We start from the raw sequence: 22,832 nt of genomic DNA on the forward strand, positions 1-22,832 counted from the left end.
ACCATATCAATGTGGGTTTTTTTTTAACTTCTTTTCAGAAGCTTTAGATCTTTGAACAATCCTAAAAAAATATGCATGTTCTAGATTTTATTACACTTCATACAGAGGGTTTGTGTGCTGAGACTGCCCCACAGCAGTGATGTGCCGTGCAGTCTGGATTATTTTAAACTGGGTTTCCCAGCCATCATTACTGTTAAGCATGGTCCGGGAATTTGTTATATGGCAGATCTCCATGCCTGATCATCAGTCATGTGTCTCCTGTCCTTCTGCCACTGATTTGTGATATGTAAATAGAAAGTTTGCATGACATAAATCTGTCTCATAGAGGCTGAGATATGATTTCCTATAAGCACAATGTTAAATGCTTTTTAAGTTTATGCTTATATTGAGATGAAACGGAATCTAGCGTCAACATCGTCACACTTGATAATGCTCATGAAAATATGGAAATAAAGACGGGGCATAAAAAAATAGGAAAATACGTGCTATCTTGTCAAAATGTTTACTTAACTAAGACACTTCTTTGTCATTTAAAACTCTGTTTCAGTTTCAAAGTTACAGAAAAATAATCCACTAAAGTTCCAAGAGTTACTGGGAACTCTTAAAGAAGAGCTACTAGCTGTAAAAGCAAATAAAGTACATCTGTCACAACCTAAAAAAGAGAAAAAACTATTTAGTAGGAAATGAAGTTTATGTTAGAACAAACATACGGTTCATTTTATCACCCTGATTTTTAAGCTCTTATGAGAGCTCGGTTTGCACTGTTTTACTGAAAATCTGTAGAGGGCGACAGGCCTGCACTGCAAGGTTTGGAGGTTTAGTGGACAGCCGATTCATATCAATTTGTCTCTTTTATTTGCAGAATGTGAAAAAAATCAAAGATTTACCGTAAGTGGTAACATACATTAAGGACATTATCATACCTGTAATATACAACTCACTCTATTACACACAGTTTTTTATGGCATTTTCTTGTCTTAAGTTTCTTATTTTACTTTGTGTATTTTGGTTTTTGTATTTTTTATTTCTATGTTTCTACAATTTTCTTCATATTGGAGCTGACAATAAAGCTAACTTTAATTTCTTTCCTTTTATAAAAATCTAATCCAAATGTCAAATAACAGTTACTGCCCAGTGATCCTAACCTTATACTTTGAAATCATCCTATGTGAGACATTTTGTAAACCATAAAGTAATCATCAAACATTTCCGGGAGACAAAATGAAACATGTTGAATGTTTTTCTGCTTTCATTTGTAAGTTTAAAGCTGCGTTTTGTTTATCATATTGAATTGTTTGGCTAAATTCCTTTCCTTTGGTTAACGAAAATTCCAGATAGAGTCTGTATACATGTAGATTAGTTCCACTAAACAAGCTGTACATATGTTTCACTGAGTATTAGTAGTAAGTCAGATATTGAGTTCTGCTGCCACCACATGGTCAGAGGAAGTCAAGCAGCGGAGAGTTTTTAAATATGTTTCTTCAGTTGCACAGTGAAAATCAAATTATAGTAAATATAACAAAAAGAAAAACTAAAAACTGTTCTCGGCTTGTACCAGGGTGGCCAGTCTCTAGCGGGGTCGACTGCCTGTTGCTTCTAGTCCTCTGGGACTCTGAAGCTTTGTCCAAGTGTGGCCCATCTGGGGCGTCCTTGCTTCTCCTGCTAGGATGGACATGCTGTATGCTTGTGTTTTTTTCTTACAGGTGCAGCAGTTGGTGATACACTCTACATTTCTATTTGTATTTGTGCTCTGTCCATTTATTATATTTTTCCCCATTTTCTCCCCCCTTTCCTTTTTTTTTTACCTGCCTGTCCTGTCTCAAACATTGTCATGCCACATATAATGTAATTACTGAAATAACAATTTCCAGCTGTCTTTTTGTGACCTCAAGCTGAAGCGCACTTGGGTTCTGCAGTAGGACAATGATCCAAAACTCTCCAGCAAGTCCACCTTTGAATGGCTCAAGAAAAACAAAATGAAGACTTTGGAGTGGCCTAGTCAAAGCCCTGAAATGAATCTGCTTGAGGTGCTGTGGCATGACCTTAAAAAGTCAGTTCATGCTCGAATACTCTCCAGTGTGGCTGAATTACAACAATTCTGCAAAGATGAGTGGGCCCAAAATTCCACCACAGTGCTGTAAAACACTCATTGCCAGTAATGCTTGATTGCAGCTGCTGCTGCTAAGGGTGACCCAACTTGTTATTAGGTTTAGGGGGCAATTTATATTGCCTCCCTGGAGCTTAGATTCTCTTTATTATTTGACTTTGTTATATTTATTTGGAGCAAACAATTTAAAAATAGTCGTATTCTTCTATAAGCATCTTAAAGTATGACACCTATCCTGTACTTGCTCATCTCACATCAAATTTGTACATAGACCAACTTGTAAATATAAAAAACAGATTGTAAATAATCTTCCAAACCCTTAAACATCTCTGAGTCTGCAGCTGGGAGAATAAAAACTAAAACTGTCAGAAGGTGGCTATGCTGACAAACTCCTTTATTAAACTGTGGGGCAGTATTATTTAAGCTTCAATGTTTAAATGGGTCTGTCACCTTAGAAAGAAACAGTAACATAGAGAGCATAGTGGCTAATTAAGCTGAATTTAAATTGTTATCACTTTGTGTGCTAAATCACCAGATTAATGATTTTCTGCAGCATTCATCACATTGTCTGTGGAGGTTCTCAGTCATCCAGGTCAGAGTAATCTAAGGAGCTTGGAACGAAAAGCAACTGGAAGTTTCTTGAGAGGTTTCTGTGTTACACAGTTTCTGTGTAGGAGAAGTCATCTGTTCCAGAAAATGCCCCTTCTAAATGATCAGACACTGCAACACCGCCCCTTTCATGAGAATATGCAGGAAAAACCCTGGGCTGCTTGGCAAGCTGATAATAGTTTCATGTGACTGCTTATAGCGATTGCCAGTGTTAATGCCAGTGGATACAGATAATGGAAATATACGCTTGGTATGTTGAACTTGCTTTGTAGTTCAGGGCCCAGAGTTACAAAATCCATGAACTGAAATGGCAAAATAAATCCAGATAATTCCATGTCAGCAAGCACAAAACGATGATAACAGATAATTAAAAACACAAGACGACTGACTAATAAAGTAAAACAGGAAGTAAGCAACGAAAACTAAACAGAGAATCACAGATGTAAAAGTAAACTTAACATGGGGAAGAGACAGAACGAGAAAACCCAGTGTGTCCGAAACCCAGGACATTTCCATGCTGCGTTCATGCTTCAGATACATTCACACACATTGATTTACAAGTGATAATGATCTCATCATTATTGTATTTAAAATGCATTAATGTATTTTAGTCACACTTTAGTTTTTATTGTATTCTTTTTAGATTATGATTTAGTGTGCTAGGTTACGCTTAACGTTTTGGCTGCTGTAACACAGAAATTTACCAACTTTATTTATCCCAAAAATTGGTATCATACATTACCATATTTTATGTATAACTGTATACCATGCTCACTTTTCTGTACTCGGCACCTTTAATACTGCTGGACATTATTCCAAATTAGTTTTCTAAATGATCATTTTAAAAGAAAGACAACTGATATTTATAGATTTTGGTGTAACTCCATTAACTTCAGTAAAGAACGAATTCTTCCTCTAATGCTGCGTGTTAGTGAGGTCGCCAACATGACTGTTATATGCTCTGCTGTTTTATTTGACAGATTCTTTCAGAATCTGATCAGTGTTTGTGTTTCTGATCTTCTGTCCCATCGTGCTACTTGTCTTCCTCTGAGGATTCAGTGGATGAAGGACCCTTAGATGAGGGAGAGCCATGCTGGGATTCATGGGACTGCTGCGAGTACGTGTTGTTGGTTTGATCCACAGAAGATGTTTGATGGGATGCAGCTGGAGTGAAGGATATTAAAGCAAAAATAAGCATATGAATAAATGACACTTAATATGTGGAAATATAATAACAGCTGAGTTTTTGATTTATGTAATTTGGATTTCATACAAACTTTTGAAATGTCTTTTTTTCTCATGTTGACCAGGAGCAGTCACCTGGAACCACTGCTGCAGTCTGTTATGAAGAGGATTCACAGCTGCACGAGAGAACAATCTGGATCAGTCTTCAGTCAAAATTCATTTCTTATCTGAAGCATTTCGGTATGTATTTCCAGATTAGTCAAAACTGTAAAATCTGCAGTTCCCTTTAGTTACAGGAGGTGGCGATGCTTCCACACTGTCAATAAGGAACAACTAAAACTCTGGAAGAAATGAATCAGTATTTGTACTACCCCAAATCACGGATTTGATTCAGTCTGACTTAATTCACTGCATGCCAGTTCAAATGCCTATTTCAGGACTATTGAAGCTATTTTGGGGTTTCAGCTCGACTTTGAGACACATTTTAGTTTGTGTTATTCAGATGACTAAACATATATTCCTGACTTTTTAAACTTAATTATCATTTTTTAAAATGTATTTATATTTCTGGACTGCATATTAACTACTTATGACAATGAAAAAGTGAAGTGAATTTGGTAACACTTACCTCTTTGAGGATGAGAAGTGGATGTTGAAGCTTCTGGGTATGATCCAGATCCTTCTCTAAGGTTCTTCTGAGGTTCTAATCCAACTTCCTTCTTGAATTCTCCTCCAGTTTGTGATTCAACGTCCGCTGGGGATTCTCCTCCAGATGCTAGTCCTGCATTCCCCTGGAGAAACACTCTGTCCAGCAGGTGGTCCAGCAGCTGGTCTGCATGGTCGGGCTTGGTTCTGACAGTCAGTTTACGACTAGGTTGTTCTGCTGAGATCTGCATCTCGGTGATGTTTCTGAGGAATCAGATCCAACTGATTATTTACACCTAATGAGATGATCAATATTTGTGGTCTCTACATCATTGTAGCTATATTCCCTAAGGTCTGAATGAGGGAATTTGTTTCATCTTGGAAAAAGAAACACAAGAACTAGCTCTGTCCTCTGGATCCATCCAATCAGACTATACTAGTATAAAAATCCCATTGAAGGGTAATTACACCTTCATATTCTCCTTGAATCCTGCCATCCAGTAAGAGGCTATTTAACACACAGCAAGGTCAGTGGATATGGGAGAGACCAATCACTGCTCAAAGTTACTTTTTGGGTCCTTTTTTTTCCACTGAACAGACAGCCAGACCTTTATGGCCCCTTGAGTCGGTTCCATGTTGGTATCTGTAATGTAACAGATTTTTGTAATTTGGACTATATTATCCAGTAATACCAACAGTAAGATACTATAAAAAAGGTTATAAAACATTCACTGTAAAGGGAAAATCATTTTGAGAAAACATGGGCTCACTAACTTCACTACTTTCATTCATTTTTACGCTAGTAAACCAGCCTGGGAAAAACTGACCAACAGCAGAGGAGATTTCCTTTAAAAGTCATAATTTTAACCTAAGATATCATTTAACCAAATACTTAAATCTATTTAATATCCATCCATTCGATATACTGGCATTATCCTGCAGAGGGCTGCTGTAAGCTGGAGCCTACCCCATCTGATGAAAGGTTTGCCTGAGACTTGAGCAGATCACCAGTTAGGCTAACACATAGAACGAGACAGTCTCAGTTTAGATACCTCAACTGTGGGAGGAAACCACTGCACCACCTCAACAAGTCTTGAAGTGTCTACACATCTCCAGTATGCAAGCCAAAGACTGACATCACCAGACTGGTCATGCTTGGGTCAACCATTACATCTGCTGAATTAATGTCAGGCTGCCCTACTTACCAGGGCTATTCATTTTCTGACTAAGGCTCGGCCTCAGTGTGAGCGCTGAAGGGATAAATGCTGCCTGCAATGTCACATGTTATTGAATTTAAGGCAGACACACAGATCCAAAGAAATCCTCACCAGGTGTGCAATCCAGTTTCAATACAAAGACCTGGGTATTCTTAGAAATAACAAGTGATCATAATCAAAGCTGAAATTATAATTTGGTCTAAGTAACAGCATTTTCATACAACAGCTCTTGTGTTGGAACTGCAGTAGCTGGGACATAGGCTCAACTGTGACACACGAATCATGTCGATAGCCATATGTACTACAAAGGGATGTCTTTGTGTGCCATGTCAAGTTTAAAGTCAAAGTGTCGCAACAATGGCTGTTTTTATTCTTTTACCTGGCTAAATATCCATGATAAATTATGCTGAACATATAACTTGGTTGGGAGCAGGTAGCCATAGTAGCCACATCTCTCTGTTATGTGTCCTTTAAAGACCATGGGTTAAATTTCCTGTTTGCCACCTCAGTTATAAGCAGTCACATACTTTGGGTCTAACAGAGATGTATGAATCTTATTTACACTGTAATACTCCTATGACTCCTGTTTAGAGCTAGCTGCACCATTGTAAGAAATGCACTAACTGGGAATTAAGTCAGCCAGTGTTGTGGTTTTAATGCTTAGCATGGTAGTTGTAATATTACATACAAAGACTCTAGTGTCTTATGTATCTATTATTGTAGGATCTACTGTACAACATAAAGCAATTTGAGGCGACTGTTGTTGTGATTTGGTGCTATATAAATAAAATTGAATTGAATTGAATTGTGCCTTTGTCAAAAATAGGAGAGCGAGTTTGGCTAATCTGAAATGTTAAAATCAATGCCAAAGTTGTATCAAAGCAGTTTATACAAACATATGTTCTTGCAAAAAGAACCACGCTAAAAACACCAGAGATTATTGATAATTGAAGGTTTAAAGTGACCTCTAAAATAAACATAGAAGAATAGTAGTTCAGTGTAAATCTAAATAACTCTGAATTGCAGAATTGAGCGGCTGATTTGTATGAGGCAGCTGCTTTTACCTGTTTCTGATTTGTTTGAGGACGCAACAGAGCAGCAGGAGCTCAATCACAGCCAGCACTAGAGCTGCCAGGGATAAACAGAAGACTTCGTAGGTCACCTGCTCAGGCACTGTCATGGCGATATTTGGAAAGCAGGCAGCAGCAATGTGATGCCGATCTCCACACTAAACAACAGATTGAGAGGTAGAAAAGGTAGAATAACACTGAACATGAACATTTTTTTAGATCTTTAATTCTTAGGACTAAATGTAAAAAGCCCTCAAATCAGAAAGCTCTACAATTTTTCATGACATGTGACGACACTTTATCTGGTGATGAAGATCATCTGATTCACCTGAAGGCCTTATGTTAGGGTGTTTTGGTTAAAGATTTATTCTATTTAAGGAATCTATGCCCCAAATTACTTTTTTATGGGAAAAAAGTAATTTTTTTCCCCCTTTCCTCTTTTAAAGCTATCAATTTCATCCTCATGAGAAAATGTATAAAATTTTAATGGTGACAAAAGCATCAATGTGACTGAAAAGAAAGCAAAGACACGATGAAAAACATACAAAGATGCTTCAGTCACAGGCAGCAGTAAGAGGGGAGACACACTTTACAGTCTTAGTTCACTAGCCACTAATAGCCTGTAGTTGTTTTGATGAACAATGCACACTTCTACACTTGTAATCTAGTTTAAAATAAATATATTATCACATGTACACATATCAGTCACTGCTGTAAAGCATTTTCTGCTAATCTGTTTACGTACCAATGTCCGTTGTTGGTATTCTGCAACTGAAGTTTTTTCTGTTGCTTAGAAATGAAACTGTGCCGTTCTTAGAAAGTTGAAAGTAAACATTCTGTTTGAATTTCCCAGGCCAGGACTCTTCTGATAGTCATGGTTAGTGACAATGATAATCTGCACATGGCTAATGTGAAAACATGAAAAAAAAAAAACATGACTTCGAGGCATACTGCAGTCTCCACGTGTTACTGTTTGCAAATTTTTGGAGCAGTTGTTGTAGTTTTTGGCTTTTGTTTTTATTGCAATAAAAGAAGCTGTGATTTGGCTGAATTACACACACGGGTGTAGTTTATTAGTGCAGGTGTGAACATACAAACAGCTTTGTACCTTTATCCCAGTTTCATGAAAAGATTCACTAAATGAAAACCAAAACCAACTGACTCATAGCAGAGAATTGCTTGATGGCGAACTTGCATTCAAAATCTGTTAACCTCTTTCATAAAGTATTCATAATCATAAAGTAACTTTTGTTTTCCTTTTTTTTTTTTTTTTTTTTTTTATATTGGTCTGTGTACTCCCTTTGACTAGTGTTCTTCTGGTTAAAATTATTAGAGCTTAAAGGGGAATGTATCTGGAGTGGTTTGAGTCACATGTTTGGTCTGGAGTCATTGTTAAGCCATTCGAAGGAAGCAGGGCAGAAGGATTATTCAGCTGAAAACTCATGCTCCAGGCAGGGTGTTTTGATTCAGTTATAAAGCCAGGGCTGAATTGGTTTGATGTTGGCCGAGTGTTGATACCTATTTTTACCCTTATTACAAAATGCCAAATACACTTTATTATGCATATATATATATATATATATATATATATATATATATATATATATATATATATATATATATAAAAAACACTCTCCTTGTTCCAAAATATAAGTCCTGGCCTTGATGATCTTATGATCTTATTTCTGCAAAACTGGTTTCCAGTTTATGTCATTTCATTTAGAGCTGGGATGTCAAACATGAGGAGCCAGACTCCATTCTGTCCCACTGGTTGGCTTTGGAAAATGTGAAGCAGGGCATACATTTGGGACTTTTGTCTGTATTTCCATAACTTTTGCAGCTTTTTCTGCTAATAAAAACCTCCCCCGTGGCCATTTATAGTATACCAAAGTAATAAAGTAATAACATTAAATGACAGAAACATTCCTGTTTTTTCAATATCTGCTATAGTAATGTATGTGTTGTGTGGACCAGTTTTTCATTTAGCAGCAGCATTTCTTTATCATGTAGAAAAACAGACATACTGTTGAAATTGAGCGTCTTTGTCTTAAATTAATATATCTCAGGGATTAAATGTGTATTTAAACTTCTTTACGCTGAAAGGGCAGTTTCACTGATCTGGTCTTGATGTGTCCTGTGGCCTGTCATGTAAAATATCCTTGATTTACAGGTTTATTACAGTAGCATCTAGTGGACAATAGAGGAACTGCAGCTACCCAAACGCGCTAATCACAATAAGTAGGAAACAGAAAGCGTTAGATGTGGCAGTTTGTTTAATCCGATTAACATCAATCAGGAAATCTGTGACATACTTTACTAATACTTTACATTACATACAATTCTACAACAAAAATGTGCAAGACAATAATACAAAAAGAAAACTGTGTCTCATGTTTTTCATATTAAAGCACCTTCAAACACAGCGGTTATTGGTATATAAAGTTTTAGGATTTAAAGTCAAATATCATAAAAGAATACTTACACTCTGATTTACCCTGATGGAGAATATTAGGCACCATGTTGATATAAATAAAGTTTAATTACAGCAAAACAAAACAGGAAGAAGTGCTAAAAATGTTGTGAATGCACCAGTGAAATATGTACACAATCTTCATGTGTTTTTGTGTGATTGTACGTTTTTCAGATAGATTTATTAATGTTGTCGTTGTTATTGATCTCCATCCTGTCGATCAGCTCAGTCACCAGCTGCTGCACGGTGTGAGAGCGCAGCCGGCCGATTTCCAAGACGCCCTCGTGGTTCACGCTTTCCGTGTCCTCGTAACTCTTCACCACCTGAAGCCAAGTGAGATATCACAGAGTCTTTGTAACAGAGTTACTTTTGTAGCCTGCAGCTTTGTAAATGATCACAGTTATAGCTAATCAGTTGTTGATCAGTGACTCGGATGTGTACTACCTTGTTGGTGATCAAAGAGAGGCCAAAGACTCTCAGACCGCAGTGAGTTGCCACAACCACCTCAGGAGCTGTACTCATACCTAAAAAAAAAAAACCCCAAAACAAACCAGGGGATGTTACTAAAACTAATCATGAAACAACTGATGATAATACTGATGCTACAGCAACAAATTTTCCCACTCAACCCTATAAATAGCGAGCATTTTAGTTAAGATGGCAGATAACAGGAGTGAGATTATCTGATTTTAGTGCAGTGGGATCAGGGAGGGAGCTGATAAGAATTTAGTGATTCCGATTCTGTTATTATGTTGTGGGTCAAATATTTGTGCATGTTTGTTGAGCTATTTCCCACCTTTGTTGTGATCAGTGTTGGAATCGTTACTCAAAAAAGTAATTATTACACATTACACATTACGTTACTTAGTTAGTGCTGGGAAGAAGTAATTCATTCTACAAACTCATTACTCGTTACTTTCATTTTACTCTGTAAAATAGCTGAAACACACTGTCTCATAATCACCATTTAACAATATACATCTGAGACTAAAACCCCACAAACCAACACAAATCCCTAATGAGGACACATATCTCTAAGATCTTTCTCTTAGTAGAATACAAAGCTGACCGCACAAAGCATGTATCGATATAGGTCACATCTTCTCACAAATACTTAACTAATACTGAGGGGGAAAAAGCTATTTCAGCAGTAAAATCTATATACCTGTGACCTGCCAAGAGTTTGGTGGCTCTGGCCTTAAAACTGTTATGTCCATTATCTAATGACTATCCTGTGATCTAACTGTCTTGATCGTAACTTGTCTATCTCCTCACCAAAGGCACAGTTTAAGGGCTGGCTACAGGAAAAAGTCCATAATATGCAATGAAAGGCCATGTAGGAAAATCAAGAGTGCTTCCAGTTGTTCCAAAGAGCTGATGTGGCATAACAAGAGAGTTGTTGTAACAAATGCCACAACACTTACCAGTGCAGAGAGTAGACTTCTGTGGTTTAGGGACTTGGCACTAAGCATAAATCGAGCCTTAGGGGAGATTTACAGTCTAACACATGTAGGTGTTTTCTGTTCACATTAGAAATGGTGATGTCTGATCTCACCAGGCATAAATGTAGGCAAAGCTCATAATGGGCTGGTCCTCACACCTGCAAGCAATTACTCCCCGGAGATTCATCATCCTGTTTACCAGCCGCTTCTTAAGGCAGCAGCTGTGAGTCCTTCGTCGCTGGACTATTGTGCAACATTCGTTAGTGGAATTTTAGCTTTCGAAATATTTTGATTTCTCTTCATGCTTTGTTTGGTATTGACAATTTGTCTTTGTATAGAGATTCTCTGTGCCCCGTCCTGAGACCCCGTTCATGAGTGTGGCAGTTGCAGTGTGGCGTGTGCGTTTTCCGTGTGGAGTGAGCTGACTGGAAGCGAGCGTGTGGAGCTGTGTGCGAGAGTGAGGACCCCGTTCCCCTGTCTTTCCTCGTGGACCTCTGGATTCCCTGGATCCCCTCTTCCCCACCTGTGTATAATGCACTCGGTGTCGTGTGAGTAAAGAACTGTTTATTGTGATTCATAGTCTGCGCTTGAGTCCGTGCTGCTCTCAGACATGCTGGGGCTTGTCTTGTTCTTGTGCACACTAGAGAACATAAACACTGTGTGTGATATAACAATGATGTGACAATATGACATTTTTTTTATATTGTACAAGTTTATACCAGTATTATCGCAGTTGATATGACCCAGCCCTGACAAAAAGTGCCACTAGTTAAATAATAAATATAACAATGGTACCATTTTCTGAAGTTGTCTTTTTTCCTGTTCTCCACAGAATCAAAACTCATTCCTTTTGTGCAGAAGATGACTCTTTTTGATATTTAAAGATCTCATGGCTGTCCATGCGGTGCTAACCTTAAGTAAAACTTTACATTTTTAGCTTTTCCATGAAAATGTGGCTGTACTGAACGTACCAACAGCGTCCACACCAAGCCGATGCAACAGTCTGGCCTCAGCGATGGTTTCAAAGTTGGGGCCACCCACCATGGCGTACACGCCTTCCTGCAGGACACTGGCCACACCCAGCTCTTTGGCGATCTCCATAGCAAGGCAACGTAGACCTTTGTCATAGCAACCAGACATGGCTGGGAAGCGAGGACCAAACCTGCGAACAAAAAATAATACGAAAATGGACTACCTAAACCTCATTCACCCACTGACACCCATTCATACAAGCACTTTTTTCTATGCTTAAATGCTTTCTGTCTAACATTCACACACATTCACATGCTGATAGTGGTCAGGCTAGGGCCTAAAACAAATTTCACAACAACAGTAAAGAGTAGTAGACACAAAAAGACCTTTAAAACAGTCGCAACAATACATAGCCATCCATGTAATTACTTGTCATCGTTGGGCCCACACAGCGGGTTCAGACCAACCAATCCGGGAAAGTTGATGTGGTCTTTGATGATCATGATGTCTCCAGTCTGGAAGCCATCGGCCAGTGAGCCAGCAGCATTTGTGACAATCAGGGTCTCCACTCCGAGCAGCTTGAAAACTCGAATGGGGAAGGTCGTCTGATGGACAGACAGGAAGTTGGAGCCTCAGTAATGAATTGACAAACACAGAAGCCTCCTGTGAAGCTGTAACTCGCACACATGCCTCTAGCTTTTAGTGAGCTTCATTGCAGATGGTTATCTAGTAATGGTGCCCAGGAGTGAAATGTGTTTATTGAAAAGCAGCTTAGACAGAGTTCCATTTACAGGAGTGTCATTATTTTCAATATTATAAAAAAGAGTGTGTGTGTGTGTGTGTGTATGTGTGTCTGGGTTATAGAGGGAAACAATGACACCATTGAACAGCTAAAAGGCTGCATGTGACCAAACCCATGCATGACTTGGGCCGGCTTCTCACATGCGGGTGTATGCACACACACACACACACACACACACTACAAGTTCAGTCTCATGCTGCTGATTACAGTTACATGTGTGCATGACTAAGCTTTTTTAATCAGCTCACTATGAGTGTGTGTGTGCATGTGTAAGTGTGTGTGTGTGTGTGTGTGTGCGCCTGGTGTATGTGACCCTTATTATGTGCAGTCTGTAAAAAATCTGTTTCTCTTTTCAGAAGTTTTTTTTTAAGAGTTTTATAATTTGTGGTTTGATCTCTAAGAAAATGTTAACTTATGAATTGTTGGTTTGGTTGGCTTGGTTCACACGTCTTCACAGAGCTGTCATGGAATTGGGGGAGTTTTGGGGTTCTGATTTGAATCAGATTCATGAGGTCAGAAGGAAATGCATTATTTCAGTGAGGATCAGTGCATTTGCGTGCATGTACCTTGCAGAGAGAGTGTCCTTCATACAAGTGGAAGCGACCCTGCATGCACACGCATGTCTTTCCCTTCAGTTCCCCAAAAACAAGCCGACCTGCATGACCCTGGACTGCAAACACAAACACATACATACAGGAACTTCTGATGTAACTATGCTTCATATATATATTTCATATAGGCAGTTCGTGCATTCTTTCCTTGTTCATATTAAAATGGTTTTAAGCATTTAACTGCTTGTCTTGGTTAATTTTAGGATTTGTTTTCAATAAATCAGCAGGTGAACTTACAAAAAGTTGCTGTTCGACAGTCTGATATTTGTGATCCCACATATCAATTTAATTAAAAAAAGAACCTATAAAACAATATAACATATTCTTAATATGTTATATTAAGAATATGATCAATGACCATTGATCAATGGCTATGATAATTTGCATTTTAATGACCATGAAACTGACCTCACAGTGCATTCTTAGTCAGTGGTGCTAGTGTGAGTCATTATGCAAATGTAACATGTTTATAAGACTGAAGAAGTCACTTGGATGAGTGAGAAGATGTTTCTCCCATAAAAATAAATTAACCTCCTAACATATATATTTCCACATAATTTAGTTAGTTTGTTTTGTTCAATATGTGCAAATAGTAACTTCAAACTGCCTTGAATCCCATGTTAACATGATTAATATTTAGAAGATATGGGAACCAGTTCTTTTAAACAGAATAATGTAGCATATTTATCAGTTATTAACCTGAATATTCAGTGTACCTGTGCTCTGAGGGAAGCCTGGGATGTCAGAATAAGCAAAGGAGTCTTGACACTTCAGTGTGTCAGCGAGCATGCCCAGTCCGGATCCACAGATGATTGCTACCTGGGGTCGGTGCTTTGTTTGGGACATCAGCCAGTCAGCTGTCTTCTGGAATTCGTCATGACTACGGACACAAAAAAGAAAGAATAAATATTATTTTGCAACATCATCATGATTCACCTCATCTTGCTGTTGCTGTTGCTGTTTCCTCTCCGCTGGGATCTGTGTAGGCTCAATACATTTTGGATCAGGTCCATAACATAAAGCTTACTTTGGACTAAGTCTGGCCTTTTATGTTCATTGTTTGCAAGACCACTGCCTCACTATATAAAGTATTTAACAAATTACTTCAATGTTGAAAGGAAATAAAATATGGGTCACTAATAATGATGAAATTGGAGGGAATTATTTTTCCAAGTTCACTGAAAGACCTAAAATGAGTTTGAGTTCAGTTTGTGGCCGCCTGTCCTGCACCTTTACTGTTTCTGTTTACCCTTGCTGCCCGGCAGCATTTTGAGTTGGAGCAGGAAGCTGTTTTTTTTTTAACTCACTTCTCACCACTTTCTCAGTCTCCAACAACAGATGGAGTCAACTTGTGTAAAAACAGTTCGCACAGCAGATAAAAAGGCAGCTACGTCTCTCAGGGAAATATGCAGGCCACAAACAGAGACTGTTTGTATTTCTCAGATGGAGAAAAACACGACTCCAAGTGACTGACATTAAGCAACTGTTTGCCAACAATTTCACAATATTTCTTGAGAGCTTAGAAAGAAGACAACCTGACGTCTTTAGGTTTTTGAAGATATTTTGCCTCTCATCGAAGCGGCTTCTATCATTACCTGGAAGACTTAGAACCTACACAGACTTCACAATATGCCAATTTTCAGTTCACAACATTTTTTAAGTTTTAATCAAAATAAAGAAAACAAATGAACAAAAACAAAATCACTTTTGGGCCTTTTCTCATATAGATATAAACAACAGAGGATGCTCCTAGCAAAAGTTTGAAATAATGAAGTCAGCATATATGAGTAAATATTTTATTTATCTCAAAATTGGGAACATTTATTTGTTACAGCAGCCAAAGGATGAGAAAGAAAATGGATTGAAAAGATTATAAAAATGACCAAAAGAAAGAATTCAGTTATGAATGAAGAGCTCAATAAATCACATAAGATAAAATGAAGAACTTGAACACTATTGTGGTATGAGCTGGTAAAGATTTTCCATCTTTGCGACTGATGTTAGACAAAGTGTTAGGTGGTCAACTTCCATTAATTATCCATAGCCATTCTCCAAAGCTACAGTCTTTTGAAAGACCTCTGTGTCAGATGAAGGGGGAATTTAAAACACTCCAGCAGCAGTTCAATTAAATTCGCTTGAGAAAAAAAGTAAGATTTAAAAAACTCACCAAGGACAGCCAATGAAAATTAAGCTACATCTTTGCTGTCTTTTAATCTTTATTACTTAATGTACACTTTACCTAAGTCAGTAAATAAGTCAGTAAAGGACCTTAAAAATATATTTAAAATAACTTATTATTTCTCCATAGACTTGATCCTTTCAACTCTTCTTCTCTCTTCAATTTTAAGGCTGTAGTAGTTGTGTGTGTGTGTGTGTGTTTTTTTTTTTTTTAAATAAATGACTCAATATTCACTAAACTAAATGACTATGAATTGTGTAACAACAGACATGTTACCAGGTCTACTAAGTTGTAGCTCATGAGCCTAATAAGATGCTGAAAGCTGATTAACAGCTAAGCAGGCTGAAAAATATAATAATTTTTCTCTTTGATTTTCTTCACATAAATCAGTGAAAATGTAAATTTACATTTCAGGCCTCAGAAAACGAAATCACAAACATACAATAACACAACACTGTCCTCACACAAAAAGTTTAGAAACCACTACTTAGTTACCTAATGGCACTGTATCAAGAAAAAGACAATATTATTACCTATAATGCTCAACAAAAAAAAGTTTCTTACCTGATGTGCTCTTTGCTGTGCATGATGGAGCAGCCTCCGTTACTGTTAGTTTGTGTGTTTGTGTGTCTGTGTGTGTATGTGTGTGTGCGTGTGTGTGTGGGACGAAGAGACGGTGCGAGTGCAGCCGGTTGATGTCGACCAGCCTACATATTCACATAGTCACATGCTCCTGATTGGCAGTAGCAGCCAATTGCAGCCGTGTTGTAGTAGTGAATGTGTGTGTGGATACGTATAGTTTTTTTTGTTTGTTACGTAAGCAGACCCCCCCCCCCCCCTTCTGAAGTCAGCTGTTTCACATTAGAGTTACTGTAATTCCTGATGTTCCATACTTACACAGTCGTGACTGTTGTGACTCCTTTAAACATACTCGTGCTTTAAGATGTTTGCACAGTATGAAGACAAATGGCTAATAAATTATGTATACAAACAATAATAGTATCTATAGCACTGGTTTTATAAAGTGCTGCTAAGAGGCTGCACATTCATTCCAGCTGCTTTCCCCTCAAGACAACAACCCTGTCATAACTATAACATAGAGTTGTGTTTTAAACTACAGTCCTGTGCAAAATTATTGAGTCACCCCTAATATCTTCATAATTTGATTCCTAAGAGCCAGAATTATTGTAAATTTCTAAATTGGTCTTAAATGTTGGTTCTTCAGCCTTTCTAAAGGTGTTTCAAGTTTTTTGTTTGGCGATTGGCGGCTTTTGGTTCATTTTTACTCCGTTTTTAGTTTTGTTTGCCTATTTTCAGATGAATGTTTTATTTTTCATTCAAAAAGAACTCAAGGGATAAACCAGTGTTGTGTCTACACATAACAGAAAATTTAGCAAAGAACCTATTTTAAATGGTTCTTTAGGCACTTTGTTACTAGCAGCTTGTCACAAAAACACATCATTTGTTCCCATTTCTGTAGTAGAATCTATTAAAAAAAAAAAAAAAGAGCCAAGGATAGCAAAGATAAATAGTTTTGCACCAACAATGTGGTTATTAAAAACTTTCAAGCATGTTAAAACTGCCTATTACTTTGTTTTTGCCTTACCTCCCTGCATTCATTGGCCATGTCTAAAAAATCATCTTCAAGAAATTGCTCTAAAACTGTATCCTAGAAAGTTGAGCTTTCTAACAAGTGTTTGATGATATAAAAGGGTTTGGTTTCTTTAAACCCAAACATGAAAGAATCATATGTTCTAACGTTAGGTCAAATTTGCCAAAATAACTTCACCTATCAGATCCTCAGATACTCTGTCCAAGCTGAAAACTCTGGGACTAAAGAAAACTAACCCAACGGTGTAGCCACAAACTGCAGTTCCTCTAATAGCCAGTAGACTCCCGTGCTAAAAAAAAAAAAATCGAACTTCAGCTATGAAATTCACATTTTTACAGTCTTGTAGAAAAAAACATATCAAGCATCCATAAATTTGAAAGCCTTTAAGAAGGACTGTAAATATTTTTGGCTGTTATAATAGACAAGCAAGCTGACATAGTCTCTTGGTTCCCTTTCGGAGCATTTTTAATGGAATTATCAGGCTAATAAAATGGCTTTCTGTGTGGTACAGCCTGTTCAAGAAGCTGGCACCAAGCCTGGAATTATCTACTTTGAGATTTTCTTTCATAGCACATAACATGCAGCTGGATTTTAGGTAGTTTCTACAGGCTGGATTAGCAAGCTGATATTTTTTTTATATCAATAGAAAAATGTATACTCTTCTTATTTAAGTCTTCCAGCATTAAAATCATGAACATAATGAATTAAATACCGAAAGATATTATTCATCTGATTCACTGAAAATTGCTTACCTGGCATATCCCAGCAATGTTTTTTTAGCATTTAGGCTGTTAACCCAGTACACGAGCACTTCAGTGTTTCCCCATCCAAAATCTTTCGTTTGTGCTGCTATCCCAAGAGTAAAATCCACCTTTCATAGCGACAGGATCAATTAGGAAGCTAATTAAGCTACATAGTTCATAGACAGGTTAGTTACCACGGGTCAGAGGGCAATAATTCTCTTATCTGTTTAATTAAAGGAGGTATTCCCATTACATTTGGGATGTGGTGTCTCTAAGAAACTCCTGAAATATAGTCACTATAGTAATAAGACAATATTAGGAAAACTTGTCCATCTCATGCTAATGGCAGAAATCATCAGATCTCCAGACTTTGTCAAACCTGTGCTTCTCCTGAAAGATTTGATTTTTTTTTTTTTTTTGCCTGTCCCGTTTGGCTCTTTTGCCATCAGAATTGTTGTCTAAAGGCAAAGAAAGATGCCCAACGGATTTACTTTACCAAATTGACCATCCCAGCTTTGCCGTAATGGTCCATTTGATTCACCTTTTATTGTTCATTTTATTTTCACTTACTGAGTACGGGACAGACTTGACTGGGGGAAAGAAGGGGAGAAAGAAAGAGGGAAAGAGAAACAGCTGAGAAGAGGGACAGGGGAGAAGGGCAAAAAACAAAAACCAACAGAATGAGCAGAAAAAAAAATAAGAAAAAAAAATGCATATATCGATCACCTGGGTCACCTGCTGAGAAAGAAAAAAGAAAACAAGCAGAAGAGAACAAGAGTAATAGAATAAACAACATCACAATGATATATGGGAATATGACAGTAAATACTAAATATTAAACATTATTGTGCAGCACATAAGATCAACAGAACACAGTGTGCTTTGAGGTAGGAGCCAAAAAGGGTGTAGTTTGTGGGTGTGATCACCCGTGTGTACACCTGTGAGCATGGACGCGCTTGTTGTTTTTTTTTTTTTAAAAGGTTCCTTCATGTAATGATCTTCTAGAGGGTGTGGGGGGGCCACAGCCCCGTCCTCCAGGGTATGAAGCAGGTATGGAGGAGATCAAAACTCCAGACATCCAGAGGCCCCCAGAACACAAGAGACCAAGGAAGACCAACAGAGGGGCAGCCGCGCCACTGTCCCAGAAAGAGCTGAGGAGAGTCCCAGATGAGGGCTCACTCAGCAGCCGCGGAGCAGAAGCCAGGGGGAGTTGCAGTGACGCGCCCGTGAGCTCCGCCGGCAGCCAGCCGTGCCTGAGTGACCGAGCCCAGGCCGAGAGGCCGGGGCACCCCACCTCCGAGGTGGCCCGAGCGAGCCCCAGGCTCCAGGCCCCTAAGCGGCCGCCAAGGAGTGAGCCGGTGTGTAACTGGACGCCCATCCCCGGACACAAAGAACCACCAACGCACCAATGTCTGAGGGAGTCCGCCACTGGCAGGGGAAGTGGTGGTAGGGGGAGATAGGCCTCCAACCTTGGAGGGCCTAAGATGTCCCCGATAGGTGGCGCCTGACACCCACCTGACAATAGACACAGAAATACAGGCACACACATATACAAACATCCATTCCCACCCTCATGCTCTCATATGCACTTACTCCACACTCAACCAACGTGGAGACAGACATAAAAAGACGCTGTACACACAATCACACTCCCCAAGCGTACTCTACAAACCGGGTCTGACCGGATTTGATTGCATCATTTGGATATTGTGAGGAACACATCATTGTTTTAGAAAACAGTTGTACAGACAAGCTGTGACCTAATAATTTAAAATGTCTGCATAAATGTGAGGTTCCCTTTCTATGGTAATTGGATGAATTTTAAATGCATTTGTATGTATATAGAGATATATTTGAGTTTTTCTTAGATCTTGTCTTATTTTTGTAAATCCCTTTTTGCAAACAGGGTTTCTTTATCAATTATATGTGGATAAGGGTTTTTTTTTTTCCTGACTTTGGTATGTAGTTTTTTAAACGTCTTACTGATCCCCCTCCCAATGTCTCTAAAAAAAGTCCTGGCCTGATGTGAAGCTCTTGCATATCATCTCGGCCTTCCAAGGTGCAAAAGTTGGTCGAGTAGTACTGCTCAGCCTCGTTCTTTGACTTCACCTGGCATCAGCGTGCTTCAGTGTTTCAGCTTTGTTAGTTTATGTTTACATAATTATCTTGTACTTAAGTGAAACTCTTGCATGGACTCGCTCCTTGTTACATAGCTGCAGGCAGTTGGTGGCACACCACCTCTTAGCTTAATGTGTTTGAGTGTGTCTGTACGTTCTATTTTTTAATGACTGTCTCCGTCAATGGGTGTGAGGATCATTAATGTTAAAGAGACAAATGTTTTATAGAGAGATAATTTTATATAATATTTTCAAACTATCAGTATCATTGAATTCATACCTGAACAAGGCTTTACATATGTATTAATAAAAAAAAGTGTAGAATGCACAAGTGTACACTATAACATAAGAAATAACCATACTTAAATTAACAGGTCATTGGCTAATGAGCTTCCAACATCTTGTGTATAAATTAACATGTAACAGATTTTTTTGTTATATGCGTTCACATTGCAGCACGATTAGAAACATGTTTAAACTGTTTAAGTTAAATCTTGTCCACCTGAAGTCCATCAAGTCAAGACTCAAGAGATGTGGGAGTTTAACGAGCAGCAGCTCGTCAGTCACTTCCCTTTTAATTGAAGCTCCACGTCCAGTCTCATGACTGCTAACATACCTCACATGCTCCCTCGCTGCTGCCCTGATCAGCTAATGCTAATGAGGCTCATGTGGGTTTGATGAAGGGGTACCAGAGCTGGACTGCAACCGGAGGAACCAAGCCTGCTGTCAGATCTGATACCACCTATTAACTGCTTTGTTAAAGAAAAACGCTTATGGCAGCTGATTTATGTGCGCACTACAATTCATAAACATGCCTCTGATGATTGGATTAGTGAATAAAATTATTCCCATCTGTTTTCTTCTGCTTTACCACTTCAGGGTCACAGAAACTGGAGCCTATAATCATTAATACATAAAAACATATTTTGTATATATATATTGTATTTACTCCCTGCAATCCTAGCTTGAAATGTGTGCATTGTCATTATCCTGCCCTGGATACTGAGAAAATACAATCATTTAAACTTTCTAAATCCACCACAAATCAATTAATACAAGACAGTTGTTGTTATCATTGTTGTTTTATTAAGAGTAGGTCAAAATAAAATCATGCATTGTTTAAATGTTGCCGTTAGCTCTGGGGCAAACCACAGCCTGTTACTATTTCTGCATGGAGTAAGTGGGTCGCATTCATGAATGACCTTCAAATATGTTGCCTTTTAGCAAAAACCTGTAAGGTCTTTATTACGGTGGTGGGTAATTCACAATCACATACAAGTAAAATTCTGGATTTAGGTAAGAAATCAAGTTCAACACAACAAATGAATGCTTTTGTTTCTGTTAAGGTCTCCAGAAATAAAGGCATTCGTTTTAGCATCCTGTGACTTTAAATGCAACTTTCACATTGAATTCACTCCTGTGTTTTTGTTTTCCTACGCGGCTCTCTGTTCTGACTCTGCTGCATCTGTACGTTTAATGCTCAGCTGAACGTTCAGCATTACTGCATTCCTTCACAACCGGCAAAATGTGAAAAATGTGACTGCGTCCATTTAAATGTCAGATATCTGGGATTCTTCTACGTACAAGCAGCCGAACCTGCTCATTTCATTCCTGCTGCTTCAGCCCTGAGGCCTGGAAATGTCTAAAAGGTTAATTGTGTTCATGTGCACAGACGAGACAAAAACGTGACAATTGTGAAACCACACACAGGAAATAAATTCCTTTTTCGTGACTGGACTGGATGAGAACAGGACACAATGTCTCTAAGCACTAACAACCTCTAATGTCTTTAGATTTCTAAGCTGCCACTAAGGACCATCTCAACATCTCATGTAAGATCAAAATGCATCAGCTCAAAACTGACTTTTCACACACGCTGAAGCAGAGTTGAGGCTTCCCACAGTACATGCAGTAAAACAGGAAGTCTGAACAAGTCACAATTTTAGTAACACTTAAGGTATAGAGAACAATGTTTTCGTTAGCCCAATGTGCGTCACTTGCACTCATTATCTGGGTCACCCTGCTGTTAAACAAGTTGCATCATTAATATACCAGCATCCTGAAGTTATTTAACAGTTTTACTACAACGCAATTTTCTCATTTTAGCTTGTTAATAGACACCATTTAATCTGGAGAAATGTCAAGCTTAGATCCTAAAACCTGAAATCATTTCTTTGTCTCATGTAATGCCGTAAAAATCAGCATCTGGTTTATAGCTGAGGAGGGTGATTTCAAGTGAACTCTGTCGATGGCTACTGGTTGATTACCATGAAATTTGTAAACAGATAGTTATGATTAATATTTAGTACCATTGTCACCATCATTAGGTGAAATTTCAACATTGTGTTAAATATTATGTTGTACAACAGCGTGGCAAATTTGTTTTAGTTCATAGGTCACATAACACTTGCCTTAGCAACCCTGTGTGTTTATACAAGGACATAATCAGTAATACTTCATACAGCAATTGATTAAAAAAAATGTGTCTGTCTCCAAAATCTGTTCTCAGTCCCTTATGCATGCTAATATCAGGGTTATGGTTTTAATGGATGAGTCTAATATATTCATGTAATTCTTATGCATCAGTTTCAATTAGTTTTTTCTAGCCGTGGCCCTGTCTGATGTCTTAGAGAGAGAATATCCTCGATATGATCTTCCCACACACCTGCTGTTCAAACCTTCTGTTTGCAAGGGGTATCCACTCGGAGGAAAGTTCGGTTAATAGGAAAAGGCACTAAAATGGCTTGATTCAGACAGATGAAAAACTGAAGGGCTGCACCAAGGCTAAATATAAGATCAATCAAGATCATTGTTAGAGGTATCATGGTGAAGTGCAAGAGTAAAAATACTGTGATGAAAGTGTCCATGATATGCCCACTTCAAGTACAGTGTACTTATTATTATCATGCTAACACATAACACTGAGGTGGTAACTGTTTTAAAAATATTGAGTGATCTGGAGACTGTTTCATAATAGAAAGCCTCATAAATAAAATCTCTTGGGCCACTTCTGCTCCCCAACACGGATCTCAGAATCTCAACAGTAAAATA

The 22,832-nt window shown here is 38.2% G+C and overlaps 2 protein-coding genes and 1 long non-coding RNA gene across 3 annotated transcripts; 1 reads left to right on the forward strand and 2 right to left on the reverse strand.

The window, feature by feature from the left end:
* Window positions 1–3,502: 3,502 nt before the first annotated feature.
* Window positions 3,503–6,971, reverse strand: LOC120717259. The gene is made up of 4 exons (XM_040005177.1): window positions 6,828–6,971; window positions 4,530–4,810; window positions 3,994–4,077; window positions 3,503–3,880 (listed from the first exon to the last, which is right to left on the reverse strand). The coding sequence occupies exons 1-4, from the start codon at window positions 6,941–6,943 to the stop codon at window positions 3,750–3,752; spliced, it is 612 nt and encodes a 203-aa protein (XP_039861111.1). The 5' UTR covers window positions 6,944–6,971; the 3' UTR covers window positions 3,503–3,749.
* Window positions 6,972–9,088: 2,117 nt separating this feature from the next.
* On the reverse strand, window positions 9,089–16,037 carry pnp4a (purine nucleoside phosphorylase 4a). Its single transcript, XM_040005193.1, has 7 exons — window positions 15,874–16,037; window positions 13,847–14,010; window positions 13,086–13,189; window positions 12,147–12,322; window positions 11,717–11,907; window positions 9,748–9,827; window positions 9,089–9,626 (listed from the first exon to the last, which is right to left on the reverse strand). The coding sequence occupies exons 1-7, from the start codon at window positions 15,894–15,896 to the stop codon at window positions 9,474–9,476; spliced, it is 891 nt and encodes a 296-aa protein (XP_039861127.1). The 5' UTR covers window positions 15,897–16,037; the 3' UTR covers window positions 9,089–9,473.
* Window positions 10,758–12,590, forward strand: LOC120717270. The gene is made up of 2 exons (XR_005692140.1): window positions 10,758–11,293; window positions 11,578–12,590. It is a non-coding gene; the product is annotated as an uncharacterized LOC120717270 (long non-coding RNA).
* Window positions 16,038–22,832: the final 6,795 nt, after the last annotated feature.

Source organism: Simochromis diagramma, unplaced genomic scaffold (assembly GCF_900408965.1).
Source record: "Simochromis diagramma unplaced genomic scaffold, fSimDia1.1 OVJJ01000320.1, whole genome shotgun sequence".
In the NCBI taxonomy this organism is placed as follows: domain Eukaryota; kingdom Metazoa; phylum Chordata; class Actinopteri; order Cichliformes; family Cichlidae; genus Simochromis; species Simochromis diagramma.

Excerpts from the sequence above, each read along its gene's own strand:
- LOC120717259 (XM_040005177.1), bottom strand. The coding sequence starts at position 6,943 with ATGACAGTGCCTGAGCAGGTGACCTACGAAGTCTTCTGTTTATCCCTG. Across the intron at positions 4,811-6,827 it reads CTCAAACAAATCAGAAACAG|AAACATCACCGAGATGCAGA; the intron begins GTAAAAGCAGCT and ends CTGATTCCTCAG. Across the intron at positions 4,078-4,529 it reads CACTTCTCATCCTCAAAGAG|CTGTGAATCCTCTTCATAAC; the intron begins GTAAGTGTTACC and ends TCTCTCGTGCAG.
- pnp4a (XM_040005193.1), bottom strand. The coding sequence starts at position 15,896 with ATGCACAGCAAAGAGCACATCAG. Across the intron at positions 9,828-11,716 it reads GCTTGGTGTGGACGCTGTTG|GTATGAGTACAGCTCCTGAG; the intron begins GTACGTTCAGTA and ends TTTTTTTTTTAG. Across the intron at positions 9,627-9,747 it reads TCTCTTTGATCACCAACAAG|GTGGTGAAGAGTTACGAGGA; the intron begins GTAGTACACATC and ends ACTTGGCTTCAG.